This window comes from Hyperoodon ampullatus (genome assembly GCF_949752795.1).
Source record: "Hyperoodon ampullatus genome assembly, chromosome: 7".
NCBI classification, from domain to species: Eukaryota; Metazoa; Chordata; class Mammalia; order Artiodactyla; family Ziphiidae; genus Hyperoodon; species Hyperoodon ampullatus.
This window is the reverse complement of record NC_136920.1, coordinates 60,995,030-61,016,239: the sequence shown is the minus strand read 5'-3', so window position 1 is coordinate 61,016,239 and position 21,210 is coordinate 60,995,030. Positions and strand designations below refer to the sequence as shown.

Here is a 21,210-nt window from a genome sequence, read left to right as displayed (position 1 = left end):
AGTTGAATTGATATAATTAAATGTGATGCTCTGTGATTCCGTTATCTTTCCATTTCACTGATACACGACCTGCCACATGAATCGGAGGTCTTGTCCCATTGTACTGACTGAGAATTTAATGAACACTGAGAATTATTTGCCACATTTTAAGAGTTTGTACTTAATTCAGTGTAATGCGAAACAATTGTAATTTTTTAGTAGAGAAATAAAAATGATTTCTTAAAGCATAGGTCTAATTAGCTAAGTCTGGTACTAAGAGTTAGTTTAAGCTGGGAGGTAGTAGGGTAAATTGGAAAGTGTGAAACTGGAGTCAGACGATTAGAAGGAGGCTCTAGCAATGGTCTAGTAGTTCTCAAAGTTTGAGGTCTTGGGACTCCTTTATGCTTTTAAGAATTATTACACACTCCGAACAGCTAGAAACTGAAACTAATATTTAAAAGATTTATTGATTTAAAAAATACTCTTATGAAAAGTTACTAAAAAATTTAGTGACAACAGTGGCATCGTTTTACATTTTTGCAAATCTTTTTAATGTCTGGCTTAATAGAAGACCACTGAATTTGTGGATCTTTTGCATTCAGATGGTTGGTATGTTGTTTTAGTTGAAGTATGTGAAGAAATCCAGCCTCATACAGATATATAGTATTTGGGAAAAGGAGTGTTTTAATAACCTCTTCAAATAATTGTAGATTTCTCCTTTGACAGTACACTCAAACCTTTTTAAAGGTTTTTTGCAACATGGAATCTGAAACCATATCGTTGAACTTTTGTACAATGTTAACGTTAAAATTCATTGGTCTGTCTTGCACTTTGAATGGGTGTTTGTTTACCTGTGCATGACTTTATGACATTATATATTGGTTATTAGGAATCATTGGTGTACTGAGTTACGCAGCTCTTCCAAATGTTGACAGATTTACAGTTGCTAATATTTCCACCCATTTCATCAGATAAATCTTTTAAGAATTGGGAAGTTGACAAGCTCATAGTGGTGTACACAAGTTTTCAAGATTCCAATTTTCTCTTCAAATCTAAGTAACCATAGTTTGTCATTTATTCTTTGAAATAAAAATGGTGTTCCATTTAAAAAAACAGTTGGTTCAGCTTTCTACTCAAAAGTAATCACCGAAGTGTTTTTCCTTGGGACAGCCATTCTATTTCAATATGTAGAAGTACTTTTGAGTACTTCCCACTTCGTCCCCCAAAATAATCACACAGAGTATTGAAAAGATGTGAACTGAAATGTCGAGCGTTAATACAATCAATAATTTTTACTGCTCCATCAAGGACATTTAAGTGAAAGTGGATTTTTGTGTGTGCTATAATTGGGTGGCAGTGAAGAATCCAGTGACTATACAGTTTGGGGCCATTGTCTTGTTTCATGCTCAGGTTCTAGGTGTGGAGGTCAGCACAGTTTTTTTTTTTTTTTAAAGACAAATAATGTCAGGATTATTATGAAAATAGTTTTGACTTCTTGGGCCCTCGAACAAGGTCTTGGGGACTTCTAGGAGCCTTTGGACCACACTTTGAGAACCACTAATCTAGGGCAGTGATTTTTCACACTGGTTCATACAGCTGTAAGCTTCTTTGAAAGGGTCAGCTGATGGGGTTCTACTGTGCCCCCACCCCTCTTTACTTCAGCCAGGGCAGCTTTTGTGCTTATGTCTGTTTTATGGACTGGGTTCCATAGCTAACTATTTGAAAACCACTGATCAAGGGGAAAATAATCGAATGCCTGAATTAATCTGTTCAGGAAGGGAACAGTTCATCCTCCTTCAGTACGTGTTGGAGTCACTCATCATCACACCTTTGTCTAGACTTCCATGTGCTTCTTTTACACAAAGATTACTAGTATCTGCCCACCGAACCCTTCTTGCTGGAATAAACTTCTTAAGAAATAGGCAAATGGTTTTGTAACTTAAAAAGGTGAGTAGTTGGGAATGAGGCTAGAGATGTGAAATGAGCAGAAGTGAATGAATGATCCAGAGTGACCCAGTATATTGTGTGGGGAGGTAATTGTTTTCATTGTTTGCAGTGGTGCTTTACAGTTGTGTTAAGTGGTCAGTAGATGACACTGAAGTATTGGGAAATAAGTCATATTATGTATGGAGTTCTAGCTAGGCATTGATCAATCAAGGTTTAGAGTGGGGGAAAATTATTACATTTTTCTAATTAAAAATATTGTAAAACTAAACACAAACCTGCTTTTGAGGAACTCTAGTTTGAGGCAACTTTGTCCTCCTAACAGTCCTTTGGTGTAGGCTGTATAATCCCTATTGTTCAGATGTATCAACAGAAATTGAGATCTGAGGTTGAATATCATGACTTAACTACAATTACACAGTAGCAAGTAGCAGCGGTTTTTTACTCCTCTTTTACCTTTTTATTTTGAATTAATTTTAGATTTACAGAGAACTGCAAACATACTAAGTGGCGGAGAGTTTTTAATATAGATTTGTCTCTAAAGCTAATGTATTCTTCACTACTTCAGTTTGTAAAATGAGTGTTATGTTAAGGGGATGAAAAAATGCTACTCAGCACTATGAGGAAGGAGCTGTATTAGACACTGTGGATGATTTCAAGTTAATTTTACACACGAATGGGGGAAATAAAATCAAGATGCTTTTTACCAAGGCAGCAAACAACTCATACACTCAAGTGGCAGGTCTAACAGCAAATATATTGCATAACTAAAAACAGCTGGGAGGCATTAGTTTACGTAATAGGGGTTGGAGAGGGGGAGGGGAAGGGGAAGTATTTTTATACTGATAAGAGTCTGAAGGGTCTAATCTGGGACAGTCATGTGAAGCAGGTGAGGCCTGAGTAGCAATTTTTAGAAAGAAAAGGGAACATAGTATTTAGAGAGAAGAATGAATGTTCTAACAAGGGGAATGGCTTGATCTGGGGATCAATCATAGGAAGGATACTGTAAAACAAGTGGATAGTTTTGCTGGGCTATATTATTAGGTGATTAAGATTAGGCCAGGGCTTCCCTGGTGGCGCAGTGGTTGAGAGTCCGCCTGCCGATGCAGGGGACGTGGGTTCGTGCACCGGTCCGGGAGGATCCCACATGCCACGGAGCAGCTGGGCCTGTGAACCATGGCTGCTGAGCCTGCGTGTCCGGAGCCTGTGCTCCGCAACAGGAGAGGCCACAACAGTGAGAGGCCTGCGTACAGAAAAAAAAAAAAAAAAAAAAAAAAAGTAGGCCAATCTCTTTTACCTGGAATTCTCCCCAACTCCCATCCCTCCTCTCTCATCCAAGGCAAAAATTAGTATTTTTCTATTCAGTTTATCTGTGATTATATTTCCTGTCTTTTTAAGTACTTTTGTGAAGATTAGATGAGAGACTATATGAAAAAGTACTTTGTAAACTGGAAAGTAGTATACTAGTCCATTTGTCTAACAGATATTTAGTGTTTTTGCTCTTTACTGAGTTTGATACAAAGGAACTCAGTGAAGTGGAAAGAAAAAATTACTTCCCATTTGTGTAACTTTCTGTTGTCAGAGAGCAGCAAGCTTGCTTAGTCATTCAGATAGCACTTAAAGTTGGCAGTTGACTGGGTGTTACCATGTTTCAGGGCCTGTCCACCACTTTTCTGGAAGAAAACAGTTTTGTCATTATGCCCAGAGTTCACAAAGCTCACGAAAATTGGACATCAGTTTATTGAGCTTTAGTTGAGACAGTGGGAGAATACTGGGCTACTGTTAACCTGTTATTAAGGCTACCTCTTTCTTATATCTGACAGTCTGAATTATTAATTAGAAGATTGAGCATAGAGAACAGTCAATTTAAGGACATAGTCTCTTTCTGTATAGCACTATTTCATTTTTATTTTTTCTTTCTAAATATGTCTTTTTTTAATTTTAAGGGGAAATTGAATAAATTGAAATGGTTGAAAGACACTGTTCTTTGGGGCTGCATTGGGTCTTTGTTGCTGTGCCTGGGCTTTCTCTAGTTGCAGGGAGCCGGGGCTACTCTTCGTTAAGGTGCACGGGCTTCTCATTGTTGCAGAGCACGGGCTCTAGGCGTGTGGGCTTCAGTAGTTGCTTGTGGTGCACAGGCTCAGTAGTTGTGGTGCACGGGCTTAGTTGCTCCGCGGCATGCGGGATCTTCCCAGACCAGGGCTCGAACCCGTGTCCCCTGCATTGGCAGGTGGATTCTTAACTGCTGCGCCACCAGGGATGTCCCTCTAAATATGTCTTATACCAAAAAAAAATTGCAACGAGTGTAAGTCAGTCCATCCATAGAGGAAGTGGTTAATCTTTGTAGGAAAGTTCTTAGAGGCCATGGTGATACCTTATAAATTGTTAGTCCATAAGAGAGATTACCTTCCTGGTGACTAGAACTCCCATGTTTGCCAGAGAAGTGTCTCTTTCTCCTGATAGTGCTGGATCAATACTGCCAAATTTTGGTCTTATAGGTTCCCTATTTGTAATGAATGTAAAGTCATTTCCCTTTAGTTGTCAGTGTTCTTTCTTAAGGAGGACTGGACTCTAGACTCTAGGAGCATAGCTTCTGGAGTAAATAATAACTTTGTGATCTTGGGCAAGTTATTTCTGTCTCAATTTCCCCATTTGTAAAATAGGGATAAGAATAACTACCTCATTGGATTTTGGGGAGGTTTATAAGAGAATGCATTAAAAAGCACTTAGGACTTCCCTGGTGGCGCAGTGATTAAGAATCCGCCTGCCAGAATAAAGACACAGACATAGAGAATGAACTTGAGGACACTGGGAGGGGGAAGGGTAAGCTGGGATGAAGTGAGAGAGTGGCATGAACATATATACACTACCAACTGTAAAATAGATAGCTAGTGGGAAGCAGCTGCATAGCACAGGGATATCAGCTTGGTGCTTTGTGTCCACCTAGAGGGGTGGGATAGGGAGGGTGGGAGGGAGGGAGACGCAAGAGGGAGGAGATATGGGGATATATGTGTATGTATAGCTGATTTACTTTGTTATACAGCAGAAACTAACACACCATTGTAAAGCAGTTATACTCCAATAAAGATGTTAATTTAAAAAAGAAAAAAAAAGAGGGCTTCCCTGGTGGCACAGTGGTTGAGGATCTGCCTGCCGATGCAGGGGACACGGGTTCGAGCCCTGGTCTGGGAAGATCCCACATGCCGCGGAGCAACTAGGCCCGTGAGCCACAACTACTGAGCCTGCGCGTCTGGAGCCTGTGTTCCGCAACGAGAGGCCGCGACAGTGAGAGGCCCGCGCACCGCGATGAAGAGTGGCCCCCGCTTGCCACAACTAGAGAAAGCCCTCGCACAGAAACGAAGACCCAACACAGCAAAAATTAATTAATTAATTAATTAATTAAAAAAAAAGAATCTGCCTGCAAATGCAGGGCGCAGGGGTTCAATCCTGGTCCGGGAAGATCCCACATGCCGCGGAGCAACTGAGCCCGTGCGCACAACTACTGAGCCTGCACTCTAGAGCCTGCGAGCCCCAAGTACTGAGTCCGCATGCCTAGAACCTGTGCTCTGCAACAAGAGAAGCCACTGCAGTGAGAAGCCTGTGCACCGCAACGAAGAGTGGCCCCTGCTCGCCACAGCTAGAGAAAGCCCGCTCACAGCAACAAAGACCCAACGCAGCCAAAAATAAATGAATAAAATTTTTTTTAAAAAGCACTTAGAACAGCCCTTGGGACACAGTAGGAACTCAAATGTTAGCTAGTATTATTTACTCTAGGAGGGTTTCAGTTTGGGCCAGGTTAATGTATTTGAAAGGATGAAGACTTGAATATGTGCTATTCCTTTAAACTTGAATGAATTTAGAAGTTCCACACATTTCAGTCTCTAGGATTACTTCTTTCTCTTTTTTGAATAGATTTTTTAATGGAAATAGAGAGTTAGTGCAAATATCTGCATCCTCTAGATCTCTTGTTATTGTTAATAGAAGAAGTAAACATTACAGAAAAGTTTGGGTCCTCTGAATCTCTGCCCCATGCCTCATTTCCCTTCCTCTCCCCAGAGGCAACCACCTTCATCTATTTTACTAACTAGTCTCCCTCTTTTACTTTTACTATGTATATATGTATCCATAAATAACAGTGTATTACCTTTTCTATTTTACAGAAAGAATCTGCCAAATATATCTTTTTCAACTTCCTTTTTTTCATTAAACATCTTTTACTTGAAATAATTCTCATAGGGTAACTTTGTTCAAATGTTCTGTTGGTGTCTTACTCTTGATACACCATATTCTGGGTACATACTTAGCAGAATGCTCTGATTCACTCCTTTAACTGGGTAATTTAATGTTAATGACATCACTACATAATAAACTGTTAAGTACATTTATTATATGTTTATCATATGAGGGAAACTGGGCTTGGTGTTGAGATACAAGGCCAGATAGGAGAGGTACACAAATAAACCATTCTTACCTGTGTACCTTTCTTATGCTTTCCCTCTCTTCTCTTTCTAATCCCTTAAGGCCTAGTTCGCATTCTAAATCATCAGGAATTTTTCCTCACAGTTCTCGCCCATTTTCCTACCTAATTTTGACTTCTTATTTCTTGGCACTTACATGCTCTTTGAGTTCTTAATGTGTGGGTTCTTTCTCTGATTATATCAGAAGTTACAAACTCAAAACCTGTTGGGGCCAGGCAGCTGATGGAGATGAATGATATTGGGTGGGTATTGTGGCACATTAGAGAGTATGGCTATGACCAAAAGAGACAGTTCTTACTAAGCTCCAGACTCTTACTGCCATGAATTGATTATAGTCCTAGTCTGCTTAATCATTTTTCTGACATATCCCTATTTTAAATGTTATCAGCTAGATTGACTCTATATATATATACACATACACATAAACATTTCAAAATACATATGTATGTGTATAATATACCGTGTGTGTGTGTGTATGTATGTGTGTATGTATATATAACAGGCCAAAGAAGTGTCTGCTGGTTGTATCCAGCCATTTTGTGATCTCTTCCCTTTAGCAACTTCTGAATTAAATGATAAATACTATCAAGAATCTTTGCTTTCATGGCTTCCTTTTGTTGTGAGAATTAATCTAGCATAATTTTAAGTTAGAAGGTATTTCTAAAGTAACTTGTTCATGGGACTTCCTTGGTGGTCCAGCAGTTAAGACTCCACACTCCCAGTGCAGGGGGCCCCCGGTTTGATCCCTGGTCAAAGAACTAGATCCCGCATGCTGCAACTAAGACCCGGTGCAGCCAAATAAATAAATATTTTTTTTAAAAAATAAAGTAACTTGATCATTTAGACTGTGTTTTAAAGGCACGTTCATGATGATTATCATTAATTTAGAAAATGAGTACATCTGTGTTTCAGACCCATTATTAGGTTTTGGGATAGTAAACAAATGGTACTATTCCTACCTTAGAGGAGTTCATTACGTATTGAGGGGATCATCGGGGGAGGTTGAGAGGTTGAGAGGTTGACTTCCTTGGGAAGCAGACACTGACTTGGAGATAATCCTGCATGAGTTTTATTAGAGAGTGAGCTTGGGATCACCACCTGTGGGAGAGAATGAAGCAGAAATGAGCTGAGGAAGACATTGAATTGTGATAGTATCTTAATGAAGGCCTCAGCCAATCCATGGAGAGTATGAAGCTAGGATCACCCTTCAGAGTTACCCTAAGGTGGAGCAAAGGCGCCTGGCTTTTGGATATGGTCTATCCTCCGGAGATGATCTGACCTTGGGTGAGGCAGCTCTCAGCAGGGGCAGTTCTGAAGAGGGCCGACAGTTGAGGGCGGTCTTTTGGTAGTACTTCTCAGCAGCTGGGACAACAAATCCTTGAGTCCCAAAGGGAGATCTGTGTAGTTGGTGTCCACTCTAGAGTCAAGATAGATATGTGTAAACAAATCATAATGTGCCATGGAAGCCCAAAGGCATGACTAATTGCTAAAGGGAGTTCGAGAAGGCTTATAGAGGAGATGTCATTTGAACTAGGTTTTGAAGAATGAATTGGTACCTTGTTTGGTAAGGGCAGGGGTGGGGCATTTTTCATGAGTCACTGACATGTCGTAGCATATTCAGGAAATTGATTTGTTTGAAGAGCAAAGGGTTTAATGTATTAGCCATTCTTTAATTTCTAACGATCATGATAAAAATAATGAGGCTGTTTCCAAAATCTTGGTTTGCTTCCATGATGATAGTTTTTTAAGAAACACTTAGAATCCCAGTGTGATCAGGCTTGAGGCTAAATCAGGCTCATCCTTGCCAGAACCAAAAAGATAGGCTGAGCTTGAGTGAGAAGCTTTTTTTCCAGGAGTCTAAATTGGATTTGGTCCCTGTATTGTCCTTGTTCTTGGGTCTGGAAAGGTGAATTTCCTTAATATACGGCACATGTTCTTGCTTGTTTCTTAGTATCTTCCATCCAAGGATTGAAGGTGTCCATGGGAAGTCAGAGGTTAAACTGGGGATCTACCACTTATCACTTCTTTGACCTTGGGGAAGCTTGCTGAACACCTGATCCTGTTTCCTCAACTGTAAAATACAGGTGGTGATGCATAATACCATCCTTTTAGGGTTGTTGAGATAATATATAAGGGCTTGTAAACTGTGAAGTGTTTCTCAGGATATTTTATTACTACTTAAAATCCTTTGTGGAATATATGTGTGATACTAGGTTTTTATGTTAGGATAAGACTATTTAAAATCAAATTTTGGTTGTTAGAAGTTGTGGATTTGGTCTGTAGAACCTAGTGCCACTGAAACCCTAATTAACACTAAAATCTTCTATATGAGGACAAATTTCATAGAGAAAAACTATTAACTAGGCTTTTGAATCCTGACATGCCAGCTGTATGGAAGATGTCAGATTTACACGAATAGATTGCTATTTGTGGGGTCGAATAAGAAAACAAATGGCAGATTTAGCATGATAACAATATTACAACTCAGTTTTTACCTTACTGGTGACAGGTCAAAAAATTTAGTCAGCAGATAAAGTGGATTTAGTAGGGGCTGTGACCCAAGACTGCAGTGTGAGAGAGAGTACAATCAAAATGAGTTGGTCCAGACATCTTACCCCTAGCATAACTGTCAATTCTGAATGAACTGTTGAAAAGCAAAACAATAGTACTTCCAAGAATATTTCCCCTGGAAGGGAGAGTCACCAGTTAATATGGTAAAGGTCCAGTCTGTCACTTTGTGACACCTGGTAAATTGGGAAGGCAGGAAACTTCAAGCAGGTCTCATTACTGAAAGAGAAATGATGATTACCTGAAGTATAGCCTCCAGTTCGAAGGGAATGCATTAGAGTCACTTGAGGAGCCTTTCAAAATGCAAATGTCTACATCCCAATCCTGGACATTTTGGTTTCTGACTTCTGGAATTGGACCTAGAGGCTTGTACTTTGAAAAGTTTGCCATATAATTCTGATGTGGCCCTCTTGAACCACTGGTTTCAGTGAGCTTTGTTTAATTGAAGGAGTTATTAAATTCCTGGATGTTAGGATAAAGAACTAAGTGCTGGAATTTTTTTTCTAGGGGAACACAGGGCAGAATGTTGCTTTCTATAAAAAGCATTTCTTATTTCACCTTTTTCCCAACGTTGCACAAAATGTTTTGGATGTTAGAATACCAAAGTGCTAATGGGACACTGGAACATTGTGGGTGAGGCACACCTCAACATGTTATTGATACGTTTAATTCTATTATATGAATGAGGCATATGATTTTACTAGAAGAAAAAAACTACTTCATTATGTATAAATAATAAAAAAGCCATCATGCCTGTTCTAAAATCCAAACAAGCATGATTGACTGTTTTCTGAGTTTTCATATTTAAAGTAGTTTACTCATTATTTTCTTGTCTGCTGGCAGGTAAGTGGTAGCAGATGTCCTAAGTTTAAGGAAAATTTATAGAGGGGGAAAGTGTTTACTTTTTTAGTTAACTATACCTTTACCTTGTTTTCATTCAGATCTAGGTGGGGGAAATCAAACTTCATTTTTGTACTTGTTGGAACTTTGGTCCGATTCATTAAGTGTGACTGGATGTGTAGTTTGGATACTGGAGAGGACTCATTCATATGCAGTGGGGGTTTTGACCAAAGGTTTTCTGTAATATTCCCAGAAGAAGTAGAAGATAGATAAGCAGGGGACCATAGAGAGTAGTGTTAAGAAGTAATCTCAAAAAGAATGTCGGGGCACCAGAATCTCTGGGATTTAGAGATGGGAGGAGGAGATGTGTATAGTTTGAAGAACAATATTACATCATTTTATATACAAACAAATGGGGGAAAAACTTTACAATGGAAACTGTTGAAACTAAAGCCTGACAAAAATTTTAGCTTCTCAGGTGGTTGGGATAAGAGAATATCCTTGTAATTTTTAATGGGTATTCTACATAACTTACTACGTGGGACATACCAAAATCTGGTACAGTAGACCTGAAATCTTTATTAAAGGGAGGCTTAGGTTTTTAAAAAAGGTCGAAAAACATTGTTTTAAAGGGATGGTTGTTGATGGGATATGAAGTTTAACTTCACATTATGATACTAATTCAATTCAGCTCAATTTTACGAAGTCCGTTTTATCATATAGAGTTTTAGGGTATTGAATGAGAGTGAATGTTATGCTATAGTTTGAATAGGCCTAACTAAATTTGTAGAATGATACATTTTTCTGGAAAAAATTCCATTGCATTCTGTGGTCTTTAAAAAGTGATAATCTTTTTCTTCTTTCCAGCTTTCTGAAGATTTTGAAGATGTTTAATAAGTCATTTGGAACACCCTTTGGGGGTGGCACCGGTGGCTTTGGCACAGCTTCAACATTTGGGCAGAGTAAGTTTTAAAAAATAACAAATGAGGGAGAAAAATCTTAAGCTATTGTTAAGAATAAATCCACTCCAGTAGTTTTAGATAGGAATTAATTTATGCTTTGGTCTTTATAATAACTTTGAAAAATGACCAGGATATGATCTTGTTAAAATTTTCTAAAAAAAGAGAAATAAGTTCTGAGTTTTCATGGTTTTCTGATCATCAGTAGAAGGTATTTATTGTTATTAATTGGTTCTTTTGGCAGAGATTTATAATTTTGTTACTAATTTTCAGACCAGGAAATCCTTTTTTAAATATTGAAGTCTAAAATGCAATTATTGGGACTTTCCTGGTGGCCCAGTGGTAAAGAATCCGCCTTACACTGCAGGGGACACGGGTTCAATCCCTGGTCAGGGAACAAAGATCCCACATGCCGCGGGGCAGCTAGGCCCGCGTGCCACGACTACTGAGCTTTCTACGCCTCAACTAGAGAGGCTGTGTGCCACAAGCTACAGAGCCCACATGCTCTGGAACCTGCACGCCACAACTAGAGAGAAGCCCATTTGCGACAGTGAAGAGCCCACGAGCTGCAGCGATGATCCCGCGTGCCGCAACTGAGACCCAACACAGCCAAAAATAAATAAATAAATCTTTTAAAAAATAAAATGCAATTATTGAGGGACATCCCTGGCAGTCCAGTGGTTAAGATGCCCTGCTTCCACCGCAAGGGGCCCGGGTTGGATCCCTGGTCGAGGAACTAAGATCCCTCATGCTGCGTGGCCAAAAAAATAAAATAAAATAAAATGCAGTTACTGAATAACTGCTCTGAGATTTGCTCTGTGAATAAGAAACAACGGTTAAAATGTCAGAGTCCCTAATTCCCACCAGCCCTCGAGACCCATTTCCCCTTCCACTCCACATGGCACTAGTTGCCTATAGCACCCTTATTCACTCACTTTTAAACTTTTTGTTAAAAATTCATACTTAAACACAAAAACACAAGGAATGGCATAATGAACTCTCATGTACTTATTTCCCAGCTTCAGCTATCAGCATTTTCCCGATATTGTTTTTATCCCTCTCTCACTTTTTTTTTTTTTTTTTTTTTTTTTGCGGTACGTGGGCCTCTCACCTTTGTGGCCTCTCCCGTTGCAGAGCACAGGCTCCAGACGCGCAGGCTCAGCGGCCATGGCTCACAGGCCTAGCCGCTCTGCGGCATGTGGGATCTTCCCGGACCGGGTCACGAACCCGTGTCCCCTGCATCGGCAGGCAGACTCTCAACCACTGCGCCACCAGGGAAGCCCTATCCCTCTCTTTTTAAGTGGCGCATCTGAACAGTTTTTTAATGGAAATCCCAGGAACCTTAATTCATGAAGGTTTTTAAAAAGCATAACTACCAAACCTCAATCATTCCTAACAAAAATATTAGAGAAAATTTTTACAAGTGTCTCCTGACCTTTTCTTAAACTATTTTATATATCTAGGTTCTTGATTTTTAACCAAGAGTGCCCACCAGGTGGATTCTTAACCAATGGACCACCAGGGAAGTCCAGAGTCACTTTTTTTAAATTTTTATTTATTTTTGGCTGAGTTGGGTCTTTGTAGCTGCGCGTGGGCTTTCTCTAGTAGCAGTGAGCGGGGGCTACTCTTTGTTGCTGTGTGTGGGCTTCTCAATGCGGTGGCTTCTCTTGTTGCGGAGCACGGGCTCTAGGTGCGCGGGCTTCAGTAGTTGCGGCACACAGGCTCAGTAGTTGTGGCTCATGGGCTCTAGAGCGCAGCCTCCGTAGTTGTGGTGCATGGGCTTAGTTGCTTTGCTACATATGGGATCTTCCCAGTCCGGGGATCGAACCCATGTCTCCTGAATTGGCAGGCGGATTATCAACCATTGCGCCACCAGGGAAGCCCCCAGAGTCACTTAAAAAAATTTTTTTTTAATTGAAATATACTTGATTTACAATGTTGTGTTAGTTTCTGGTGTACAGCAGCATGATTCAGTTATACATACATATATTTTTTCAGATTCTTTTCCATCATAGTTTATTTTATAAGATACTGACTACATTAATAGTTCCCTGTGCTATACAGTAGGACCTTGTTGTTTATCTCAGAGTCACTCTTGGAGGTTTTTTCCCGAAATACATATATCCCATCATAGAACTATGGAATTAGAATTTCTGGGATTGGAAGTTGAACATGTGTATTTTGAAAACTTCCCAGGTCATTCTGATGTGCTCCTCTAATTAAGGACCATTCATCCCAGAGACTGTGGAGTGTACGGTGTCTGGAGAAAATTTTAACAGTTTTTTATTTCTGTTTTTTTTTTTTTTTTTTTTGATTTTTGGCTGTGTTGGGTCTTCGTTGCTGTGCGTGGGCTTTCTCTAGTTGCGGTGAGTGGGGGCTACTCTTTGTTGCGGTGCGCAGGCTTCTCATTGCGGTGGCTTCTCTTGTTGCAGATCACGGGCTCTAGGCACATGGGCTTCCTTAGTTGTGACTCGTGGGCACTAGAGTGCAGGCTCAGTAGTTGTGGCGCACGGATTTAGTTGCTCGGTGGCATGTGGGATCTTCCTGGACCAGGGCTCGAACCCATGTTCCCTGCATTGGCAGGCGGATTCTTAACCACTGTGCCACCAGGAAACCCAAATTTTGATTATTTTTGTCTGTAGTTCATAGTAGCTTGGCACTCTTCTTTTTTTAAACCTGTCAAGATCTTTAACTTATTGAAAAGTTATAAGCTTTTTAACTTTAAGTTTCCTTACTTTACCCAGGAAAATGAATAAAGTGTGGCTTAATATCAGCTCTGTTATAAGTAGTCTGATGGAATTTTGAAAAAATAGTTTTTGGATTAGACCAGTGGTCCTGTTCAAATGCAGAATGTTAAGAAATATTAAAATCCTCTTTTTTTGGGCCACCTGGTTTAGATTTTATTCTGACCCTGGATTTTGCTTTATCAGATACTGGTTTTGGCACTACTAGTGGAGGGGCATTTGGAACATCTGCATTTGGTTCTAGCAACAATACCGGAGGCCTGTTTGGAAATTCACAGACCAAACCAGGTAGGGGCTTTATTTGGAATACAGTTGGTTTATTCATAGCTGGTATAGGGCTTCACTTAGTGACTCCAGTCTGTTTAACCCATTTTTTCCCCTCTCTATCTCTCCAGGAGGCTTATTTGGTACCAATTCATTTAGCCAGCCAGCTACCTCCACAAGCGGTGGCTTTGGGTTTGGCACATCAACAGGAACATCAAACAGCTTGTTTGGAACTGCAAACACAGGGACCAGTCTCTTCTCATCCCAAAACAATGCCTTTGCACAAAATAAACCAACAGGCTTTGGGAGTAAGTAGTAAATCATTGGATTTCTACATCTAACAATTTGATTTGCTTATTGAATGTGTTCTGTCTTCTTCTTTTCCCTGTGTTCACCCACCTCCTTTTCTCACCACATAGCAAAAACATGGGGAGAGGAAAACTTCAAAATGGTATTGAAAAGTTTAATAGGCTGGAAGGGAAGGGGTACATCTCTTCAAGAATGGAAGTCTGAGGGGCACTGGTATTTAAGGAATATGCAGAGGAAGAGGTACCTGATATAGAATGACCAGAGAATAAGATGAAAAGCCAGGTCAGAGTACTGTCATAGGTGTCAAGAAGGGAGAATTTCAAGGAGAAATATGTGTAGTTAACTGTAGTATACTGCAGGGGCACCTTCCTGCCTTTGTTTCGCTTTTGGTTTGAAGAGACTGAAGCAGGAATGGTAAGTACTGGATGTGACATGGTTACTCCTCCATTCCTTAGCCATGGCAGGTGTTTTTAATTGATGGCTTCTTTCTCTTTAAGTCTAAATGTGGCCCAGGGATACTTCACCACACAGTTCTTTGAGGCAGAAACACTGCTAGTTGCACAGGTGTGCCCTGTGAGTTGATGCCATTCCCAGCACTAGTATGGTAGAATAAGTGTTAGCCAGCTATCAGTATTTTACAAAGGGAAAGTTGTTTGAGGCGATGTTGAAATATTTAACCATGACGATATAAGATGCAATCTAAAATAGTAATTCAAAAGAGATATGCCTATTTACTTTATATATTAGGACATGTTTTTAGAAAAGAAATAGTTTGACTGCCAGTGAGAAATCACATTCCTCTTAACTTGGTATTAGGATGTCACTTAATATTAAATATTGGCAAATAACTTTGTATTGCTTACTGCTATTTCTGGTACCATATGTGTAATTTCTTTAGAAGTAGTATCTTATATTTTGAAAAATACATTCCTTAGATAACAGTTAAATTCTCTGTTATGTAATTTTTTTTAACTCAGTTATTTGGGAAAGTAGATTTATTTCTATAAATGACCAACATGCCTACTAATTTTTCTAAATTACTTTTCTGGGTGAAATTTTATATTAACCTATGTGTGGTTACCCTAATGGGACCATTTGTTTGTTTTAAACTTTTTGGTTATATGTGGGTGTTTGTAATAATATATGTAAATAAAATATACTGTGACTCTTGTTCAGGTCTGTTGTGGTAAGGCATTGTCAGAAAGACAAGTTCATTGAGCATCTGGTCCTACCAAGAGAAATAAGATAAAATATTTAATGAAACAGAATACTATTTCTTCTAACTTGTTGTCTAAGTATGCCCAAGGACTTTACAGACACTTAGCTGACTAAAGATTCAGATTTTGTTTCACTTCGAAGTTGTGAGCCTAGAACTTTGTGTGTCTGTATGAAATATCTGTTTGAAGGTACTTGCTAGGGAGATTTGAAAGATAGAAAACCTGAGGATTTGGAAGTAATGCTGCTCTAATGCCACAGGCCAATTCCAAGATAGCTTACAGATTGTTAAATTCCTTACTGTTACCATCCCATTTTTGTTTCTAATTTATAGATTTTGGAACAAGTACCAGCAGCGGGGGACTTTTTGGAACTACAAATACCACCTCTAATCCTTTTGGTAGCACATCTGGCTCCCTCTTTGGGCCAAGTAGTTTTACAGCTGCTCCTACTGGGACTACTATTAAGTTTAACGTAAGTATTGTCTTTCGATCTTTGTGGAATACTTTTGTCTCCTGTATGTTTTTTTGTAGGAGGAATCATAAAATTTCTTCTCTTTCCAGTTATGCATAGCTTAGTCTCACTCTTCCTGAAATATGTGTTAAGAACAATATCTGGGAATAGTTGTATAGTAGACAGGAAGAGTCATGAAACATAAATCTAGATTATAATTTATATTTGAATTATGCTCAGACCAATTAAATTTGTATTTACAAGGTTGATTACAGTAGTAGTTGATTACAGTTCCCTGATGGCTTAGTGGTTAGGATTCCAGGCTTTCACTGTCGTGGCCCGGGTTCAGTCCCTGCTCAGGGAACTGAGATTCCACAAGCCTTGCGGTGCAGCCAGAAAAAAAGAAGTATCAGGTTGAGCTTGTATTTACTGTGTTCATAACTGGCCTCTGAATCGTCGACCATTCTTTACAGAAGTAAAGAAGGAATGATGGGGCAAACTGTAAAAATCATTGAAAATAGGGCCTCCTTAAGGAGCTGTATGGAATAACTCATCAGTTTCTGTGTGCCAATTAGAAATAAAACTTTTGTTGGTGAAATGGCAAAATGAAGCAAATGAGTTTTGTGTTTTCTTCAGCTTTTTTGAGAGAAGTTGGATAGAGGGTTAGAATGAAAGATTTTGTTTATGAAAATACATGGAATACCACTTGATGTAAGATACTACTTGATGTGATTGTTTTGGAGATACTTAGGATAGGCTGGCAGTGCAGTTAGTCTAATGGAAATCTCTGGCAAAAATAGGGATTGGCAAAACTTGTTAAAATTCGTCCAGAAAATGAAGAATTTCTTAGGCAGGGTGGTGAATTCATAATACTGAATTTAGAATCCTGAATTTAAAATAAAGTTAAATATAAATGATAGAGAAAAATACTGTGTGTTGTCTCTTGGAAAGTACAGTAATTGAGAAAACTAAAAATACAAGTAGGAATCTTTAGTTACTAGTGCCTTTTGCCTCATAAGCTTATAGGGGGAAAAACCAGGCTTCCATATTTCGTAAATGCAACAACAGTCACAAAGCAGACACTTCAGAGCAGAGTAGGAATTAGAACTCAGAAATAGAGGTTTAAATGTATATATTGGGTAAATTGGATAAAGCTTCCCTTATGCATATATTATTAAGTGTATTTTAGTAGATAATTGGATAGCTTGGTTATGGGATTAATCCCTGGGTTTTTGATAACTTTCTGAGATTGACTTTTGCAGATAACCTTGATACAGGGAGAGATCAGGAATGCAGTGTATTTAATCAAGCACTCTTAAAACTGTCCCGTTAAGTAAAGAACCTAGGGAACTGGTTATAGAGTTCGGTCGTTGAAGAATTGTGTCTGGGAGAGTAGGGTTATAAAGCTTGAACTTAAACGTTTTCTTTAGACTTTCAGATTTTCCTTTATCTTCCTTTGCAGCCTCCAACTGGTGCAGATACTATGGTTAAAGCTGGAGTTAGCACTAACATCAGTACCAAGCACCAGTGTATTACTGCTATGAAAGAATATGAAAGCAAGTCCCTAGAGGTCAGTAAAATGCATTGCAGAGTATCACCCTAACCTTTTGATTCTATTGGGAAGCAGCTTTTTAAAATGTTTTTGATTATTTTTTAGAATTTATGTAAAAAATTAAGATTAACCCAATTATTTTTTTTATTAATATATTATTTATAGATATTTGTTGTAGGCAAGGATGATATTCAGCTTGTATGTACGGGTATAGTTTTACTAATAGTCTATTCTGATTGGCTGTTGCTCATACTACACTGGGCAGTGTGTGCACATGCATGTGTTTTTAGTAAACTCATGCAAAGTCATAAGTGTGCAACACAATAAGTAAATCATTATCAGCATCCCTGATGTCCCCTTTGGGCCCTGCCCCCAAAGTCACAATCCTCCCCTTCCAAAGGTAACCACTATCCTGACTGCCCATGTTTTGCCCATTTTTGAATTTTACATAGATGGGATCTTATATTACATACTCTTAAATTTGTCTTTCAACATTGTGATGTTTATCCATGTTGTTGTGTGAAGTTATAGGTTGTTCATTATCGTTGCTGGGTGATAGTTCGTTGTACATTTTGACTGTCATCTCTGGTTGTTGCTGTTGCTTCTTTTACATCCCAAACTGTGCTTGCTTCTTTGGAGTATACAGAAACACCCTTACTTGTGAGACAAAACTGTTAAACTTTATCTCTTCTTTTCCTAAGTTTTCTGAATTCCTCAGAATCGTCCATCTTTTAATCAGCTAATCTTTACATTTGGGGTGGGAGTAGACAAGATTATTGTCTAAATGAAAGTATTATTGTCTATAGAAGAAAATTGAAATTAAGATATGGTTGGTCCTTTGGCCTGTAGTTTTATGGTAATTATGGTATGGATTTTAATGTCCATTATACACTGTTGAAAATGTTTTTCTGTAATGATAGTAAGTTAACCATTCCATAGTTTTCTGTTTTTTTAATCATGGTTCCTATGTGAACATAGAAATTGAATACTAAATTCATGTATTTAGCCTCCTAAATAATTTTTTTGGCTGCATATTAATTTGGAATATGTTTTCACTTACTCTAGGAACTTCGTTTAGAGGATTATCAGGCCAGCCGGAAAGGCCCGCAGAACCAGGTGGGAGCAGGTACCACGACTGGCTTGTTTGGGTCTTCTCCAGCCACCTCCAGTGCAACAGGACTCTTCAGTTCTTCCACTACAAATTCAGGCTTTGCCTATGGTCAGAACAAAACAGGCTTTGGAACTAGTAAGCACTTGACATCATATTGGGCCATATTGAGGAGGGACAGACAACTGAAAGTAAAACATAACTGTCATTTTTGTGCTTAAGTGCTCTGGAGAAAAATGATTCAGGGGTGCTAGAGGAATAGGAAATGCCTGGTATGTTTGCAGGGGGTGGGGAGAAATATAGTATTAAGTGCAGATGATTAAGAAGGGCTTCACTGATAGGTGGTGTTTGATCAGTGACCTGTCTGAAGAAGGTGAAGCATAAAGCTGTACAGATTTCTGGGGGAAGAATATTCCAGTTGGAGGAAACTAGAAGTCTAGAAATCCTGAGTTTTTGCCAAAGGGGAGAGGACAAGGGGAAGTACTGGAGGATATAGGGGAATATATTTTGTAGACCTTTGTGGGCCAGTGTCAAGATCTGAATTTTTATTTGAGTCAGGAAGCCATTAGAAGGTTTAGATAAGTCATGTGATTATGAATAAAGGATCATTCTGAAGGCTGCTGTATTAAGAGTAGAGTGTATGGGGGCAAGGGTGGAAACAAATCAGGTAGAAAAGCTGTTGCCCTATCCACATGAGAGATGATGTGGCTTGCAGAGAATGGTGCTATGGTATGGTAAAAGTGTCAGATTCTGGAGCCAGTTTGAATGTAGAACCGATGAGATTTATTGATGGATTGATTTATGTGGGATGTGAAAGAGGGGAGTCTAAGATGATTACTAAATTACTTTATAAAAGTGTTATTTTTGCAAAAGTAATATACATATATGATTTAAAATTCATGAGATACAAAAACGTACATATCCAAAGGTCTTTTCTTTTTTTCCCCCTTAGCCACCAGTTTGCTTCTGTAGAAACAAGCAAAAGTTACATTTTGGGGGGTAACCTTCTATAGAGTTACATACACAAATACACAAATGAATACACGTTTAAGTGGCATTTACATTCTTTTCAGTTTTGGTATTCTGTGATTTAGTTTAGCCATTATTAAGTATTGTTATTGTGTCACACCCTATGCTGGATATATCGCTATAAAGAGAAAGCCCCTGTTCTGAAGAAAAACTTAGTCTAACAAGGTTAAAAATACACACATAGACTTTAAGTGTAGTGTCTTTAAGACTTTAAGTGTCTAAAAATAGACCAAAAGCTGTGGGGTCACAAAGGAAGATTACTTTGCCCAGCCCAGGTTCTTGGGGTCAGAGTATTTTTTATTTTTATTTTTTTGTGGTACGTGGGCCTCTCACTGTTTGCGGCCTCTCCCGTTGTGGAGCACAGGCTCCGGACACGCAGGCCCAGCGGCCATGGCTCACGGGCCTAGCCGCTCTGCGGCATGTGGGATCCTCCCGGAACGGGGCACGAACCTGTGTCCCCTGCATCGGCAGGCGGACTCTCAACCACTGCGCCACCAGGGAAGCCCGGGTCAGTATTTTTGTAGAAAGTAGAGTCTGAACCAAATCTGGAGTTATGTGAAGAAAGGTGGAAAATGAAGTGGTTATCCAGTTTGAGGAATGAATGAATGTAGGGTAATTTAGATATATAATCAGTAACGTAGACTATTGAAGTAACTAGATAATGTGAGGTTTGGCGTTTCCCCCTGCCATTTATTTTTCCTTTTCTTTTCCTGAAAGGTACAACTGGATTTGGAACAAATCCAGGTGGTCTTTTTGGCCAACAGAATCAGCAGGCTACCAGCCTCTTCAGCAAACCATTTGCCCAGGCCATAACCACCCAGACCACTGGCTTTTCCTTTGGTAATACCAACACATTAGGGCAGCCAAGCACCAACACCATGGTAAGGAAACAAGTCTTATTTGTAGAGCTAAGTAATGAGGCTTCTAATCATGTCAAATTAACAAGTTCTGTCTCTACTGCAGTTCTTAAGGGTTGACGGTATGTGTAGTAAAGGGAAGAGAGCAAAATCTTTGAATAGTTAAGACATAGATTCTAGTCCAGACTCTACTCTGTATTTAATGAGAGGCTATTGAACAAGTCACTTATCCTTTCTGGGCATATTTTCTCATCACTAATTGCTGCTTAGTGTGCTAGAATTGGCCGTCCTGAAGCTATACCTTAGGACATTGACTCCAGGCATTCTACAGAATATAGAAGAAAATATTTATAAACTACTGGCTCTATTTCAGAAGGTTCTTTCAGCTCATTCCCTTAAGTGGAGTCAGGCAAAGAAGTTTAGTTCATTAAAATAAATAAGAGAGAACTAAAACTTAGAGCCATGTTGCATAATTGCTACTTCTGTCCAGATAGTAGACGAGAAAGTCCTTATAGTCATTAGCAGTTTATTTCTAGGGACTCTTTTAGGGAAGTATAAAATTAAAGGTTAATTTGAGGTATGATTTATTGATTAGAATCCTTGGGATATACCTGGTTTTAAAATTAGAGATACTTTGCCTGATTTAAAAAAAAAAAGTACAGGTAGACACAAAAATCTTCAAAATACTGGCAAACTGAATTCAACAACATATAAAAAGGATTATACACTGTGACCAAGTGGGATTTATCCTAGGAAGGTTGGTTCAACATATTTTCATATTAATGTAATAAACCATAAAGTAGAATAAAGTACAAAAGCCATATTGTCACCTCAGTAGGTAGAGAAAAGACATTTGACAACCTTTCATAATAAAAACACTCAAAAAGGAATAGAAGGGAACTCAGAATAGC

At 39.0% G+C, this 21,210-nt stretch overlaps 1 protein-coding gene across 7 annotated transcripts in view; it reads left to right on the top strand.

The window, feature by feature from the left end:
• Positions 1–10,695: 10,695 nt before the first annotated feature.
• The window catches only part of NUP98 (nucleoporin 98 and 96 precursor), a gene marked incomplete at both ends in the record, with an annotated part of 86,985 nt that continues 76,470 nt past the window's right edge, over positions 10,696–21,210 (top strand). For 6 of the 7 annotated variants that reach the window (XM_079707445.1, XM_079707447.1, XM_079707448.1 and 3 more), the window contains 7 exons: positions 10,696–10,771; positions 13,699–13,800; positions 13,908–14,084; positions 15,635–15,774; positions 17,216–17,323; positions 18,371–18,551; positions 20,160–20,323. In XM_079707445.1, coding sequence (XP_079563571.1) covers positions 10,696–10,771; positions 13,699–13,800; positions 13,908–14,084; positions 15,635–15,774; positions 17,216–17,323; positions 18,371–18,551; positions 20,160–20,323 — 948 coding nt within the window. The remainder of the gene's footprint in view (positions 10,772–13,698; positions 13,801–13,907; positions 14,085–15,634; positions 15,775–17,215; positions 17,324–18,370; positions 18,552–20,159; positions 20,324–21,210) is intronic. The other variant, XM_079707446.1, reaches the window with a different exon arrangement.